Below are 17,989 nucleotides of genomic sequence, written 5' to 3'. Positions count from 1 at the left end.
GCAACGACCCTAAGCACACAGCCAAGACAACACAGAAGTGGCTTCGGGACAAGTCTCTGAATGTCCATGAGTATCCCAGACAGAGCCTGGACTTGAACCCGATCGAACATCTCTGGAGAGACCTGAAAATAGCTGTGCAGCGACGCTCCCCATCCAACCTGACAGAGCTTGAGAGGATCTGCAGAGAAGAATGGGAGAAACTACCCAAATACAGGTGTGCCAAGCTTGTAGCGTTATACCCGGGAAAACTTGAGGCTGTAATTGCTGCCAAATGTGCTTCTACAAAGTACTGAATAAAGGGTCTGAATACTTATGTAAATGTCATATAATGTCTGGGGTCTGAATACTTTCCGAATGCACTGTCTGCTGCTGTATTTTTAGGTTTCCATTATGCAAGCAGAGGTGTTCAAATCCATGACGTTCCAGACCTTGTGACAGCTATTCCTAAATGTCCTCGTTCACTCTCTGTTCCTTTTCCTTCCCTTCCCCTTAGTCACAACATCCTACTAACTGCCAGTTGTTTCCTTCCCCTTAGTCACAACATCCTACTGACTGCCAGTTGTTTCCTTCCCCTTAGTCACAACATCCTACTGACTGGCAGTTGTTTCCTTCCCCTTAGTCACAACATCCTACTAACTGCCAGTTGTTTCCTTCCCCTTAGTCACAACATCCTACTAACTGCCAGTTGTTTCCTTCCCCTTAGTCACAACATCCTACTGACTGGCAGTTGTTTCCTTCCCCTTAGTCACAACATCCCACTGACTGGCAGTTGTTTCCTTCCCCTTCATCACAACATCCTACTAACTGGCAGTTGTTTCCTTCCCCTTCATCACAACATCCTACTAACTGGCAGTTGTTTCCTTCCCCTTAGTCACAACGTTCCACTGACTGCCAGTTGTTTCCTTCCCCTTAGTCACAACGTTCCACTGACTGCCAGTTGTTTCCTTCCCCTTCGTCACAACATCCTACTAACTGCCAGTTGTTTCCTTCCCCTTAGTCACAACGTTCCACTGACTGCCAGTTGTTTCCTTCCCCTTAGTCACAACATCCTACTAACTGCCAGTTGTTTCCTTCCCCTTAGTCACAACGTTCCACTGACTGCCAGTTGTTTCCTTCCCCTTCGTCACAACATCCCACTGACTGCCAGTTGTTTCCTTCCCCTTCGTCACAACATCCTACTAACTGCCAGTTGTTTCCTTCCCCTTAGTCACAACGTTCCACTGACTGCCAGTTGTTTCCTTCCCCTTAGTCACAACATCCTACTAACTGCCAGTTGTTTCCTTCCTCTTAGTCACAACGTTCCACTGACTGCCAGTTGTTTCCTTCCCCTTAGTCACAACATCCCACTGACTGCCAGTTGTTTCCTTCCCCTTCGTCACAACATCCCACTGACTGCCAGTTGTTTCCTTCCCCTTCGTCACAACATCCCACTGATTGCCAGTTGTTTCCTTCCCCTTAGTCACAACATCCCACTGATTGCCAGTTGTTTCCTTCCCCTTAGTCACAACATCCTACTAACTGCCAGTTGTTTCCTTCCCCTTAGTCACAACATCCCACTGACTGGCAGTTGTTTCCTTCCCCTTAGTCACAACATCCCACTGACTGCCAGCTGTTTCCTTCCCCTTTGTAGTAAACACCAGGGCACTAAACACTAGGTACTAAACACCAGGGTACTAAACACCAGGGTACTGAACACTAGGGTACTAAACACCAGGGCACTAAACACTAGGTACTAAACACCAGGGTACTAAACACCAGGGTACTAAACAACAGGCCACTAAACACCAGGGCACTAAACACCAGGGCACTAAACACCAGTGCACTAAACACCAGGGTACTAAACACCAGGGCACTAAACACTAGGGTACTAAACACTAGGGCACTAAACACCTGGCCACTAAACACTAGGGTACTAAACACCAGGGCACTAAACACCAGTGCACTAAACACGAGGGTACTAAACACCAGGGCACTAAACACTAGGGCACTAAACACTAGGGTACTAAACACTAGGGTACTAAACACCAGGGCACTAAACAATAGGGTACTAAACACCAGGGCACTAAACACTAGGGTACTAAACACCAGGGCACTAAACACCAGGGCACTAAAAACTAGGGTACTAAACACCAGGGCATTAAACACTAGGGTACTAAACACCAGGAAACTAAACACAAGGGTACTAAAAACTAGGGTACTAAACACCAGGGCACTAAACACCAGGGCACTAAACACTAGGGTACTAAACACTAGGGCAGTAAACACCTGGCCACTAAACACTAGGGTACTAAACACTAGGGTACTAACCACCAGTGCACTAAACACCAGTGCACTAAACACCAGGGTACTAAACACTAGGGTACTAAACACTAGGGTACTAAACACTAGGGTACTAAACACCAGGGCACTAAACAATAGGGTACTAAACACCAGGGCTCTAAACACTAGGGTACTAAACACCAGGGCACTAAGCACCAGGGTACTAAACACCAGGGCACTAAACACCAGGGCACTAAACACCAGGGCACTAAACACCAGGGCATTAAACACCAGGGTACTAAACACCAGGGTACTAAACACCAGGGTACTAAACACCAGGGCACTAAACACCAGGGCACTAAACACCAGGGCATTAAACACTTGGCCACTAAACACTAGGGTACTAAACACTAGGGAACTAAACACCAGGCCACTAAATACCATGGTACTAATAACTAGGGTAGTAAACACCAGGGCACTAAACACCAATCAGCACAGGTGTTGTAAGGTGGTATAACAAATGTGTTATATATCCTGTATCTCCTCAATTTTTTTTTTTTGAAGGGGGTGGTGGTGTTCACATTTCAAGATTTAGGGCCAATCAATGTAATTCATGTTCCATTTGTGTGTTGCTGGAGAGAGGACAAAGAAGTATTGAAGCAGCCGCTCGCTCTGAACAAGCAGTGCTGCAGGCACAGAGAGCATTAATCGGAAACAACAACAAAAAGTGCATGTACTTTATTTTGCTGAATGTAATTTCCTGAGATGAGGATTCCTTAATTTTTTTTATATTTAACATGTTGGTCATTGATCAATTTGAATGAACAAAACCACCATGATAAATGGTTTGGTTGAACAACAAGATGACATAATGTGATCCTAGATGATTCTAAATACTTCTTTGCCCTCAAACAACAACCACAGAAGAGAAAGACGTCCTCCATGCAAGGCATGCAACCACCATGTTAATCATGAACAAGCTCCCACACTCATAAAATGTTGTCAAATCTACAGTGATAATACTGGGGTTATGATAATGTGTTTGTCATGCAAAACTGAATGACTGGACTGTTGTGTACCAAGCTAAAGGCAATAATACGAGGCTTCCTTCCTGCCTCCAGGGTCAGGATACAACTATTTATTTATACTCGTCTCTGCTAAAAAAAACATTTCCATTTTTACTTTGAATCTACACTATACTTAACCAAATTCATTTGTGCAATTTGGAAATCAATTTGGAAATCATAGTTAGAATAAATATTGATACAAATTATAAATTAAAGATGCATCTGCTGCCTATTATTTTATCTGGTAGTTTTATAGCCAACTTGGCAGATAAGAGTTTTAATTACAATTTACTATGAACATTTAAAAAAAATATATATGTTTATGAACACGTGCCGGCTGGAGGAATAGAAATAACTCCAAATCATTCATTTTAAATTGTCTATCATCTCCGAATGATTGCGTTTTTTGTCGTTCTAATAATATTTTTGGTTGTGTGACACAAAGAGAATTTTGTTAGGCTCATGGATGGGCTTTGTATAGTGCAATACACTCCAATCCGCACTAGCCAGCGGTTCTCGCACTAACTCTAGTCCGTGTTTTCCAACGTCCCCTATCTGCCCCAGCTGACTGGCAGTACTTATTTACTGGTGGATAGACACAGAAAGAGACGAAAAGGGGGGAACCTGAAAGAGGTACCGTTTACGGGGATCGAAGTTTTTCCACACTTCGATGCAATGTGCTGGAAGCGGCGATTATTATTTGTTTAATGGCTAAAAGTAACGTTCGCTGTATCACGTTTATTGTTTATGGGGTGTTTTCATTTTTGTCGTGGCGTGACTGAAGGAGTTCAGAGGAAGGTCGTTGAAAAAGCTATCCGCGTTTTTTCCTTTTCCTGCATGAATCCAAAGGAGTTCCTGGGGATGTGTTCATGTTTTTATTCGTTCGTCTTAAAAGGTGTTCTTGCTGTGATACTGCGAAGAAGTGGAAATACTTGGGAGGTGCATGAACCACTCAATCAGCGACCTGTGGATTACAGCAAGATAGCCAACTCGATCCCATTACTATAACTAGTTAATGTTAGCTAGTTAGGTTATTGGGTTGATAGAAATTCGGCTAAAATAACTGGGGATTTTTTTGGGGGAAAGAAGAGGACACATATTTCGACATTACTAAGCATTTAAACATTTTTTTTTTGCTTTATTATATGAAAATACGGTCTCTGAGTGTTTTACCAAAAGCACGACCGCCCATAGCTAATTCCATGTATTTTCAACATTGTAACCTCTTTTGTCGTGGAATGAGTCTGTAGTTAGTATCCCGACTTGTTTCTCTTTACTAGTTTAGTTTGCACTGTGGGATTTATTTTTCTCGAATCGGAAGACTTTTTATATAGAACAGATGAAAGTGACCTATCCCTTATAATTGTAGAGAAAATGAAGCTTTTTATTCGTAAATGTATCGCCAGAACCCAAGATCACGTTATTTAGTGGTCATTTGTTTCAGGGATAACCCAAAATCACCAAAATTAGCTGGGAAGATATCAAGATAACGTTACAACCACATTGGACCCCCCGGCCCCTTTTGAAGGGGGGCTAACTGGACTAGTTATCGTCTCTCTTTTTTTTGAATATTTGTTTGTTTTCATTTCATAGAAACACATTTTTTAAAACAAACTTTGGATATCTTCAAAACAACTCCCACGTTTTTGGATGCACTAAAAATAAGAGAAAACTATCGAAGTCACAATGCGGCTTGGGACCTCAGCGGCTGTTTTGGTTACTTTTATCTACATGGTGTGTCATGGTGGGCTAACACATGGAGAAAGTAAGTATAGCTATATTCTAAATGCAATACTGGTTAATGATTCATGTGACTCACTCTCTACACACCACCCATCCTACCATCATTGTAGGCACCGAATTTCATGTGTTTGTTATTCCCATGGAAAAAAATAGGTTAATTTAAATGAGGGATTCAATGCAGTGGTCACTGAAACAATATGATTGTTTGACCATTTTACCATGAGACTTTTGCCTAAAATTATGGTAAACACATTTGCGTCCCATGTTGTTTTTACAAATATTTGGTAGCAAAGTTGTTAAAAAATAGCCACGGCCACTCTTAAAATATATTATTGAGGCCTGTCATGGACGTGTCAACCCGAGGGCCAGATTAGCTCCTGATATGGACTAGGGTGGTCTGTTGCAGAAAATCTAAACAGGAAATTGTATAATTCGCTTGCACGCGTAGGCCCCTTCATGGCGACTTGCTACGCACACTCACGTTGTAGCTGGAAATGTAAACACATTAGCCAACGTTATTGAAGGTCCATGAAATCCCCATACATGCAAGATTAATAACAAACACTATGCCCATCTCTCAGAAGAAATGCCTGAAATAATGTTCACACGCTCACCATGTGCCGGACAATTACTGGGAGTGTGAGGATGTTTACTATGGAGGAAACAAAACAACAAGATTCCAGGCACCCTATAACTATATCTCCCATTTCTTGTTTTATGATACACTCTGTTTGAAAAACAAGGCGTATCTTGGTGGCATGTGCAACCATTACATTTTAAAGTATACAGGCTCTATCCCTTAGCTTTATTGCAGCAGAAAAATATAGAACCCACTCTCTGTAGTGCCTTCATAGCTGTTGTACGTTTTCCCTGTGTATTGATCCAAACCTTTTCAGCTCAGAATTCAATACATTTCTCACAGCATACCATATACTTATGTCGCTATGATCCTGTCCTCTAATGCAGTCTTTTGGGCTGTAGTCCATGCCTGTAGTTAAGTGGGCTCCCGTAGTGGCACAAGCGGTCTAAGGCACTGCTTCTCAGTGTTGGAGACGTCACGACAGACCCTGGTTCGATTCCAGACTCTATCTCATCCACCCGTGATTGGGAGTCCCATAGGGCGATGTACAATTGGCCCAGCGTTGTTAGCGTTTTGGCCGGGGTAGGCCGTCATTGTAAATAAGAATTAGTTCTTAACTGGCTTGCCTAGTTAAATAAATGTTATTTGAACATGTTTTTTAAAATCTGTGACAAGTGACACGTTGTTTCATCCTAAAGATGGCATAGTTTGAATATTGAACTGCAGGATAAAAACAATATATTGAACTGCTCAACTATGCAATTACAATAAGAAGAAACAAAACTTAATAACTGTTGCTGTTGTATTTAGACTGTATTTAAGGTTACTACCTTTGCTATGCAAACTTGGCCTACTTTATAATGTAAAGAGTCTGGCTGATGGCTTACTGTACTCCGAGCTTCACTGGAAATATTTCATTTTAAACATCTGAAGTCACCAGAATTAATACATGTTTGTAAAAAACAACATACACAGGCACACCATATTAGGTGGATGACCAGACAACCGTGAAATAAGTGTGGTCAAATGTACCATTCCAGTCAGTAGATGTTCTTAGCATGACTCGGAGCCATGCACAATTATGATGACATGGTACAAGATAAAGTGCCTCACCAGACTCTACATATTTTCCCCAAAAATTTTCTAGTAAAATTGAATATTTCCTAGATGACTGTGTCTGAAGTAGCTATTTTTAGTCTTGGCTGTGGTGGTATTTTTGTTTGTTTTTGTGCTACACCCAAAATGTAACCTCATGAAAATATCTAACTTACAATCTTTACACATTTCTCTATAGCTACCTGTTACACCTTGGTATGTTGATTTGAAACACATAAAATGTTCATGGACATTTTAGCTAGCTTGCTGTGGCTAACAATTTTGTCCTGGGATATAAAACATTGGGTTGTTGGTTGTGAATTTACCTCGACTGAATGTTGTCCTCTTGTTGCTGGGTATTTGTAGAACTTTGACCTGGAGTCCTATCAGCTTCAGTGTCATAACCCTAACCTTTGACCCGGAGGCATACAAAATTGGGTTTCTCTACTAGGACGATTAATCCATAGATAAATGGGAGAATCATAGTTTTAACTTTGATTAATCTCTTGTTCATTTTTCATCACTCACAAGTGTTTATATGCTTGTGAAAACCAATGAGTAGATGGGGGGGGGTGGTCCCCGTAAATAGATCCAAGTTTTATTTTAGCTTATCAGCAACGCAGGTGTTCATTGACACTGCAGTGTAATTAAATTATTGAATAATGTACCATAAACCGCACTCAACATGGACAGTCTGGTTTCCCTGTTCCAGCGATGCTCTGTTTGCTTCTCTGCAAGGCCGAGACATAAATACTAACACCAGGTCTACTTTAGAACATTCTAGAACACAAGAGTCCATTTGTTAACATTAGGCTCGTAGGGATTCCTGTGATGGCCCAATGAAGGGAACACATCTCAATGTCTCTCTTTTTTATATTTAGATAAACTTAAAGCTCACACACAAGATTGTCAAATGTTTGCCTGCCGACAGTACTTAGCACATCTGAACAGTGTGTCGGCAGTCAATCTCTTTTGTGTTCACACAGCACAGACCTTGGAAGTCGTCAGTCACTTGTTAAAATACTCCAAACCAGAAGGTGGCCGTAGCGTTGTTTGGCAATGCATATCCATGCGTCTTACTTATGGTCTAGAGTCTAAGCTATCTGTGTTAATTTTGTTGATAACAGCCAGGTGGCCACAGCTAGGTAACAAAGAAACAATTTAATTCACTCTCCATTATCTCATACTATCAGTGCCAGCCCATAGCCAAATGTTTAGCCAGCTAGCTAATGTTAGGGACACTGCACACTAACAATGGCAGCTCTTTCATGGAAGCTATCTAATCCATTGTGATTGAATTACAACATCAATATTAGCAACAGTGGTTAACTATCTTGGATGAAGTCTTTTTGTTGTTGTGTCTGTGTACAGCTAGCTATATTGTATATGAAGTGTGACTGGCTCATCTGTGGATGTATGGAGAAAATGCTATCTCCCCCCCTTTGTTTGTTTGAGGTTCATGCTCTCTGATTGGCTCAAAGTCAAGTTGTTGGGCCACAGGTTTGTAGCTATCGCAATGCTCGTCTATCGGGTCGTCACACATCAGGTACCGTTTATGTTCGCGCATGAGAAGGAACCGCCTCCCACTGTGATTGAGTACCTATCAGCAGTCTTGGTGTGTCTCATGCTTAGGTTATGTCAAGCATTTGGTTAGTAAGGATCTCTCTGCTGATCCAACAAAGCATCTGACAAGTAGTGCGTCTAACTTCTTGTCTTCTCTGTTTTACTGTTGCGCCCCCTTCCTGTCTGTGTTACAACCAAACCGGGGACAGTTGGGGTTGTATCTGCTATTTCACAAAGACCTCATCCCATTAGTGTTGTCTCACTTTAAACCGCTCCAGAGCTCAAAGGAGATTTTTTTTCTGGGTATTTTACACATGGCATGTATGCAGAGAGAACTGCTTCTTCTGCAGAGAGGGGCCCTGCTAGAGGACGGCTGCTATCTCTTTCTGGGGGGGTTGGAGCATATGTCAAGGGCTGTTTTGTTCCTGATTGACTGAATTCTGTGGGAAGTGACCATATTTGGCATTAAATGTAAAAAAAAAAAAAAAAAAAACAGTAAAAAATAGCTGGATGTTTGGAGCTGTATTTGCATGTATATTACTGTAGTCTATATTGTCATTTGTCTCATAATTCTGATTGCAGAAGAGATTGTGTATCGATATCTAAACCACACCGAGGTGCATAAGGGTCTGAACGATAACACAATATAGCGTGTTTTTCTGGCGCAATATGCTGCTGTTGATTGTGTCTGTTTGTCACAAAGGACACATTAGGTATGGAGGAGATGGAACACTACCATAGAGTCTCTATCCACGAAGCAACCGCTGTCTCGCTGCTGTGTAACGGAAAGAAAAAACTAGTTGTGTAACACCTGCCTGGTCCCTTTCTTGTTCTTCTCAGACTTGTGAGTGAATCTCTGTAGGAACTGATGGTGTGGGGGGGGATATTCCAGAGCGTCGGCTCGTTACTCACAACCCCAGGCCCCATAATGTGAATCATTCCATGAACCAACCAATTAATTCATAGCATGTGCTCAAAGTTTAATTTAAGTTTATTCAGGTGACCACAACAAAATGGTCTTTTTTTTCTTCTTCTTTTTCTCTCCAATTGTAGAGTTAACTAATAGTCTTGGATAGGAAATTGGGAATCCCCTCCCCCTTTATAAAAACACTCCATAGAAACACGGTGTTAAACAGTGACTGACGCCTTTGGTGAATGGCTGAACTAGGAAAGGCCGGTCATTTGATTCGCTCTGGGTACAGAAGGCAGTGTGGCCATTGTTTTTGTGTTGACTCTCCCGTGGCCCCTGTTTGGGAGCCTCAAGCACATATTTTCCCACCATGTTGTGCGTGTGGAATGTGTTTTGAAGTGGGCCACCCTGTCGGTAGACCACAGCCTGATGTCTGCAGGTTGGCTCTCTGCTGGGCTGACCTTTTCCGGGCCATGGATCTCGACATTGGTGATCTCGCATGTGAACAGCATGTCCTTGCCTGGGAGTCTCCGATGTGGGCCTTTCTCTCTGGCGTCTTTGGGTTTGGGGTGTCCTGTCTATCTATGCCCACTCCATGTTCTTGAATAACATTGAATAGGCTACCCATGTAGGAACATGCATGGGTATTACGAAGCAAGTAAAGAATTGTGCCCCAGGATATTTTCTTTGGTACTTTTCTCTGATTCGTAGTGGTAGGAAATGTGAGCTGTGAAAAACATTATTTGTGACAGGGGAAAACATGTTGTAGCAGCCTATGGTCTGGATGTGGAAGGAGAACGGGAGGTTCAGCTGTTTTCATAAGGGAAACCTTAAATCATCACGTTCAGTTGTTGGCCCTCCTCATGGTCAATGTGATGTTGACAGCCTCACTGGAGGGAACACAAAATGGTCGCCACTCACCAAAACATGGGTAGTGGCTGTACCTAGGCTACGTTTGGTCATTTTCTGGAGCTAAACACTCTGATCACATTCAGCCACATTTATTTTATACAAACACAAAGTGTAATAAATTATTATAAATAAGCAGTGATCATGCAATTACTTTGTTTACTTAGCTACAGTTAATAAACGAAAGCCCGAGCCATTGTTTTGTCTGAATAGTTGCGTTTTCCCCGGACCTGTTTTTGATTCAATATAAGTAGCCTAATTGTGTGGCGTAAAGTCTATTAGATTATTACAGGCAAATGCAACAGATGAAATGTAACAAAGGCAATAGCCTAACATGCTGCCCAAACCGCCTGTGTTACGTCCGGTGCAACATATATGTACACATGCATGTTTTTCAATAATTTCACAAACGGCTTGTTTGCGACAACGGTTGTCTGCGCAGAACTTGGTTCTATTTTAGATGCTTGACACACTGCAAGTCCCGCATCTCCCATCCAACTCAATGTTTTTTTTATATATATATTTTTTTTATGAGCATATACCCATGTGGATGATTGACAGACGAACGAGGTCCAGCCTTCAAGTCCAGTTGGTTGCCATGCCAACCTCCATATAAAATCCACAGAAGAAGAATGAAGGGGGGAGAATAACTGACTCGGTTTCCACTTTTTATCTGTGGATTTAATTGTCTGTGTAGAGAACACATTATTTTGTGACTAAAAAAATAAATACAAATAAATGTGACCATATGTATTTCAGGTAAAATGACAACCCCACGTTTATCTCCCAGGACACCAGCAGGCTGACTGCATGAATATTTCATGTGTATTTCATGCTGCTGCTACTCTCTGTTTATCGTATATGCATAGTCACTTTAACTATACATTCATGTACATCAATTGGGCCGACCAAACAGTGCTCCCGCACATTGGCTAACCGGGCTATCTGCATTGTCACCCACCACCCCCTCTTTTACACTACTGATACTCTGTTCATTATATATGCATAGTCACTTTAACCATATCTACATGTACATACTACCTCAATCAGCCTGACTAACCAGTGTCTGTGTGTCGCCTCGCTACTTTTATAGCCTCTCTACTTTTATATAGCCTCTCTACTGTATGTAGCCTCTCTACTGTATGTAGCCTCTCTACTGTATGTAGCCTCTCTACTGTATGTAGCCTGTCTTTATTGTTTTATTTCTATACTTATTGTTCACCTAATACCTTTTTTGCACTGTTGGTTAGAGCCTTCGTTGCACGTGACAAATAAACGTTGATTTGTTTAGACCGAGGGCTGTTATGGTGACCGTATTACCACCATCACCGACGGCCACAAGTCATGATGGGGCGGCAGCGTAGCCTAGTGGTTAGAGTGGAGGGGCGGCAAGGTAGCCTAGTGGTTAGAGCGTTGGACTAGTAAACGGAAGGTTGCAAGTTCAAACCCCTGAGCTGACAAGGTACAAATCTTGTCTTTCTGCCCCTGAACAAGGCAGTTAACCCACTGTTCCTAGGCCGTCATTGAAAATAAGAATTTATTCTTAACTGACTTGCCGAGTAAAATAAAGGTAAAATAAAAAAAAATGACAAAAATGACCGCAGTCAAATTCCACGTGGCCGTTTCCACGGTAACGAGGCTTCTTTTTCAAATCATCATCCCATACCTCATGTACTCTAGCCCACAGGCCTATAGGTTTTGTATCACAAATAGTCTTAAAATGAAACCCATTTTATTCTGCTTTACAATCCGTGTGGAGACGAACTGGCGTACGTAAGTGACACATGAGTTTCAAGTCGGGGAAGATAATTTTCACAACAAAAAATGCACCTTTTTTTAAAAATAAAGCATTACTTAATTGCATTTGCAGTCACTTTTTGAGAAGGGTGTTTCCCCCGCTAATTGATTACATTTTGGAACATTTTCCCTTCTATCCTACTGCCGTGTGCCCATTGTTGCGCGTATAATGTGAAGAAATAAACTATCAACCTTTTTAAGCAGAACGTTCTGATCTGCTGCATCAGTCTCATTGCTTTAAAAAAAACATATTTTTAAATGCAAATGATTGTCTTAATCTAGGATCTATCGCGTTCCACAACTGTCCCAGACTATGTTTGGAATATTTGTTTCTCACACAGAAGGATTCAACTTTTGTACAAGTAAACGTGGACAGTTCTTCTAACCTCTTCAGTATGTGACTTGGAAATTGAAAAGGGCGCGTGCAGTTGCGTCCTCAACGTGTCTTCACTTGTAGCCTACTTCGGAACCTGGATTCCTGTGAGAAGGACCCTGTCACTTGACAGGCATTGGCTAATAATTGAGAGATCTGTGAGAGGTGCAACGGAACACGGTCATTGGCAACCGGGAGAATGGAATTATAAATATTATATTTAGCCGAAGGGCATAACGGGCACTGGCCGCAAGCCATGACATTTTTTTTTTTTTTTTTTAGGAGGCATTATGACCACACAAAGGGCATGCCACTGGGAAATTCAAGGCCTGTGCCCATTTAAAATGTTAGCGGTCTTTTAAGCATTCTAGTACAATTAAATAGTTAACACACACGGACGCAGCGGTCTAAAGCACTGCATCTCAGTGCAAGAGGCGTCACTACAGTCCCTGGTTTGAATCCAGGCTGTGTGACATCCGGCTGAGATCGGGAGTCCCATAGGGCGGTGCACAGTTGGTCCAGGTTTGGCTGGGGTAGGCCGTCATTGTAAATAAGAATTTGTTCTTAACTGACTTGCCTAGTTAAATAAAGGTTACACACACACACACACACACACACACACACACACACACACCACACTGACAATAGTTATTTTGTTGGTATTTATAATTACCAGTAAAACATCATCAAAACCTACTTCTTTCATTTACTCGCTGTGCTGTTTCATTGTTCAGTTTCATTCTCAACCAGGATTTCTATGGAATGCCCTGGGGGGTCTCTGCTATGGAATGCCCTGTGGGGTCTCTGCTATGGAACGCCCTGTGGGGTCTCTGCTATGGAACGCCCTCTGGGGTCTCTGCTATGGAACGCCCTGTGGGGTCTCTGCTATGGAACGCCCTGTGGGGTCTCTGCTATGGAACGCCCTCTGGTGTCTCTGCTATGGAACGCCCTGTGGGGTCTCTGCTGTGGAACGCCCTGTGGGGTCTCTGCTATGGAACGCCCTGTGGGGTCTCTGCTATGGAACGCCCTGTGGGGTCTCTGCTATGGAACGCCCTTTGGGGTCTCTGCTATGGAACGCCCTGTGGGGTCTCTGCTATGGAACGCCCTGTGGGGTCTCTGCTATGGAACGCCCTGTGGGGTCTCTGCTATGGAACGCCCTGTGGGGTCTCTGCTATGGAACGCCCTGTGGGGTCTCTGCTATGGAACGCCCTGTGGGGTCTGCTATGGAACGCCCTGTGGGGTCTCTGCTATGGAACGCCCTGTGGGGTCTCTGCTATGGAACGCCCTGTGGGGTCTCTGCTATGGAACGCCCTGTGGGGTCTCTGCTATGGAACGCCCTGTGGGGTCTCTGCTATGGAACGCCCTGTGGGGTCTCTGCTATGGAACGCCCTGTGGGGTCTCTGCTATGGAACGCCCTGTGGGGTCTCTGCTATGGAACGCCCTGTGGGGTCTCTGCTATGGAACGCCCTGTGGGGTCTCTGCTATGGAACGCCCTGTGGGGTCTCTGCTATGGAACGCCCTGTGGGGTCTCTGCTATGGAACGCCCTGTGGGGTCTCTGCTATGGAACGCCCTGTGGGGTCTCTGCTATGGAACGCCCTGTGGGGTCTCTGCTATGGAACGCCCTGTGGGGTCTCTGCTATGGAACGTCCTTTGGGGTCTTTGTGTCAAAAAAGCTCCAGTAGCACTGTCAAAGCTGTATAAAAAAAATAAAGAAAAAAAGTCTGCAAACACCAGTCACAAACAATGTGTTCACAATACCGCGTTGGTATTAAAGCACCATTTGTTCGACTTGGTGCTAGCTAGGTACCAAGCTAAAGCTAACGACTCCAGAAGTTGCAGTTGAGCAACCAGTCAGCAAAAGCCAACATCACCCACAACAGAGAACGGTTGTTTGTCAAGGGCAAGGAATTCCATTATCTTGGGTTTAATGGATTTCGCCTTTTTGAGTTGTCTCTCGGAAATGTTGTGACTCTTTCAAATGACTGCTGGACTTGTTGGCTGCTTGATCCACACAGCAGACATTGTGGGCCATGTTAGGAATGCTGTGTTACACGTGTGGGCGCAACATTTTTCTGTGGCGTTATTACGTTATGTACCTACATTATGTAGGTAGGCACGTCAGCTTTCACATCGGTTTTGCACTAGATATCGGCCGACGAAAGGAATAACAAATCCAGTTGATTGTGTCGTCCATTTCAGGAAAGTACCTGCGTAATTGCGCACCCAGCTCACTCGGGTGCTTCGCTATATCACATTTGACATTGTAAGCTTGATCATTTGCACACAATGATGGAAAGACCTGTGTGTTGTCCTTGTTAATGCAGACAGAAAAGAGCACCGCCTTAATCATTGAATATAATTGCGGAGAGTCCCTGTAATCCTAGATTCAGATCATTCAGGCCAGAAAAAACATCACCCAGATTGGCCAATCGCGTGAGAAACTTGTCATCATGCAAGCAGTCAGACAAGTGAATTATATAATTGCATAATGCAGAAAATACACGAGAGTTCAGGGGCCTTGCTTTAACGAAGTCAACCATTTTCACTGTCGTGTCCAAAACGTCTTTCAAGCTGTCAGGCATTCCCTTGGCAGCAAGAGCCTCTCTGGATGCTGCAGTGTACCCAAGAGCCTCTCTGGATGCTGCAGTGTACCCAAGAGCCTCTTGGTGGATGCTGCAGTGTACCCAAGAGCCTCTTGGTGGATGCTGCAGTGTACCCAAGAGCCTCTTGGTGGATGCTGCAGTGTACCCAAGAGCCTCTTGGTGGATGCTGCAGTGTACCCAAGAGCCTCTTGGTGGATGCTGCAGTGTACCCAAGAGCCTCTTGGTGGATGCTGCAGTGTACCCAAGAGCCTCTTGGTGGATGCTGCAGTGTACCCAAGAGCCTCTTGGTGGATGCTGCAGTGTACCCAAGAGCCTCTTGGTGGATGCTGCAGTGTACCCAAGAGCCTCTTGGTGGATGCTGCAGTGTACCCAAGAGCCTCTTGGTGGATGCTGCAGTGTACCCAAGAGCCTCTTGGTGGATGCTGCAGTGTACCCAAGAGCCTCTTGGTGGATGCTGCAGTGTACCCAAGAGCCTCTTGGTGGATGCTGCAGTGTACCCAAGAGCCTCTTGGTGGATGCTGCAGTGTACTCAAGAGCCTCTTGGTGGATGCTGCAGTGTACCCAAGTGGCGTCGGGAGCAACTGCGTGCAAGCGCGTTACCCCTCCACTTTGTCTCCCTGTCATAGCTTTTGCGCCATCAGTACAAATACCAACACATCTTGACCACCAAAGTCCGTTTGATGTCACAAAGCTGTCCAAAAATATCCTCTCCTGTCGTCCTGGTTTTCAGTGGTTTGCAAAAGAGGATGTCTTCCTTAATTGACCACCCCCCATAAACGTAACAGACACATACCAGGAGCTGTGCCAGGCCTGCCATGTCTGTTGGCTCATCCAGCTGTAACGCATATAATTCACGGGCTTGTATGCGAAGCAGTAATTGTTTCAAAACGTTCCCTGCCATCTCACTGATGAGTCGTGAAACAGTGTTGTTTGATGAAGACATTGCCTGTATAGTTTGTTTTTTTTGCCTTTTCCCCCAGCATTGTCCCAGCCATATCTGTGGAAGCAGGAAGAATTACGTCCTCCACTATAGTGTGGTGCTTGTCTGTCCCCGCCACTCAGTAGCTCACCATATAAGACGCTTCTAGCTCCTTCTTATTAATGGAATCTGTTGCTTTTATACATGTCTTACTACTGGAAAGTCATCTTTATTCTCGATCAACAAACTCCCTTGGCTTATTTATCAAATTGTCATGTTTCTAAATGTGTGCGCAAGCGTTTCCCGCGAGAGAGTAACGCTTAATGTGATTGGATCAGTAATGGTTAATGTGATTGGATGTTAATTATTTGACAAGGCCACCTGTATTTGTTATTGTGTTATTTCTCTGAACACTAGATGGCTTAATTTGATTTTTTGGCAGTGAAACGAGGCTACTCAAGGAGATATATATTTTTTTTTTACCCAAAATGTATAGCCCAATAGGAAAATATAAATGTACTGTTTGAAAAAGTTAACTTAACAAAAAAAAATATATACACTTCTCAAAAAAATAAAGGGAACACTTAAACAACACAATGTAACTCCAAGTCAATCACACTTCTATGAAATCAAACTGTCCACTTAGGAAGCAACACTGATTGACAATTCATTTCACATGCTGTTGTGCAAATGGAATAGACAACAGGTGGAAATTATAGGCAATTAGCAAGACACCCCCAATAAAGGAGTGGTTCTGCAGGTGGTGACCGCAGACCACTTCTCAGTTCCTATGCTTCCTGGCTGATGTTTTGGTCACTTTTGAATGCTGGCGATGCTTTCACTCTAGTAGTAGCATGAGACGGACTCTACAACTTACACAAGTGGCTCAGGTAGTGCAGCTCATCCAGGATGGTACATCAATGCGAGCTGTGGCAAGAAGGTTTGCTGTGTCTGTCAGCGTAGTGTCCAGAGCATGGAGGCGCTACCAGGAGACAGGCCAATACATCAGGAGACGTGGAGGAGGCCGTAGGAGGGCAACAACCCAGCAGCAGGACCGCTACCTCTGCCTTTGTGCAAGGAGGAGCACTGCCAGAGCCCTGCAAAATGACCTCCAGCAGGCCACAAATGTGCATGTGTCTGCTCAAACGGTCAGAAACAGACTCCATGAGGGTGGTATGAGGGCCCGACGTCCACAGGTGGGGGTTGTGCTTACAGCCCAACACCGTGCAGGACGTTTGGCATTTGCCAGAGAACACCAAGATTGGCAAATTCGCCACTGGTGCCCTGTGCTCTTCACAGATGAAAGCAGGTTCACACTGAGCACATGTGACAGACGTGACCGAGTCTGGAGACGCCGTGGAGAACGTTCTGCTGCTTGCAACATCCTCCAGCATGACCGGTTTGGCGGTGGGTCAGTCATGGTGTGGGGTGGCATTTCTTTGGGGGGCCGCACAGCCCTCCATGTGCTCGCCTGAGGTAGTCTGACTGCCATTTTAGGTACCGAGATGAGATCCTCAGACCCCTTGTGAGATCATATGCTGGTGCGGTTGGCCCTGGGTTCCTCCTAATGCAAGACAATGCTCGACCTCATGTGGCTGGAGTGTGTCAGCAGTTCCTGCAAGAGGAAGGCATTGATGCTATGGACTGGCCAGCCCGTTCCCCAGAACTGAATCCAATTGAGCACATCTGGGACATCATGTCTTGCTCCATCCACCAACGCCACGTTGCACCACAGACTGTCCAGGAGTTGGCGGATGCTTTAGTCCAGGTCTGGGTGTAGATCCCTCAGGAGACCATCCGCCACCTCATCAGGAGCATGCCCAGGCTCTGTAGTGAGGTCATACAGGCACGTGGAGGCCACACACACTACTGAGCCTCATTTTGATTTGTTTTAAGGACATTACATCAAAGTTGGATCAGCCTGTAGTGTGGTTTTCCACTTTAATTTTTAGTGTGACTCCAAATCCAAACCTCCATGGGTTGATAAATTGATTTCCATTGATAATTTTTTGCGTGATTTTGTTGTCAGCACATTCAACTATGTAAAGAAAAAAGTATTTAGTAAGAATATTTTATTCATTCAGATCTGGGATGTGTTATTTTAGTGTTCCCTTTATTTTTTTTGAGCAGTGTGTATTTTTATGTGAATCACATTTTTATTTGGCGTACT

At 43.9% G+C, this 17,989-nt stretch overlaps 1 protein-coding gene across 2 annotated transcripts in view; it reads left to right on the top strand.

Moving 5' to 3' along the window:
• Positions 1-3,909: 3,909 nt before the first annotated feature.
• insrb (insulin receptor b) overlaps positions 3,910-17,989 on the top strand; it is a 195,948-nt gene continuing 181,868 nt past the window's right edge. For both annotated transcript variants that reach the window (XM_064936127.1, XM_064936126.1), the window contains exon 1: positions 3,910-5,091. In XM_064936127.1, the coding sequence (XP_064792199.1) occupies positions 5,013-5,091 (79 nt within the window). In that variant the 5' untranslated portion in view covers positions 3,910-5,012. The remainder of the gene's footprint in view (positions 5,092-17,989) is intronic.

The sequence above is a fragment of the Oncorhynchus masou genome, chromosome 24, assembly GCF_036934945.1.
Source record: "Oncorhynchus masou masou isolate Uvic2021 chromosome 24, UVic_Omas_1.1, whole genome shotgun sequence".
NCBI lineage: Eukaryota > Metazoa > Chordata > Actinopteri > Salmoniformes > Salmonidae > Oncorhynchus > Oncorhynchus masou.
The sequence above is the reverse complement of the archived record's forward strand: the minus strand, read 5'-3'. Positions and strand labels throughout refer to the sequence as shown.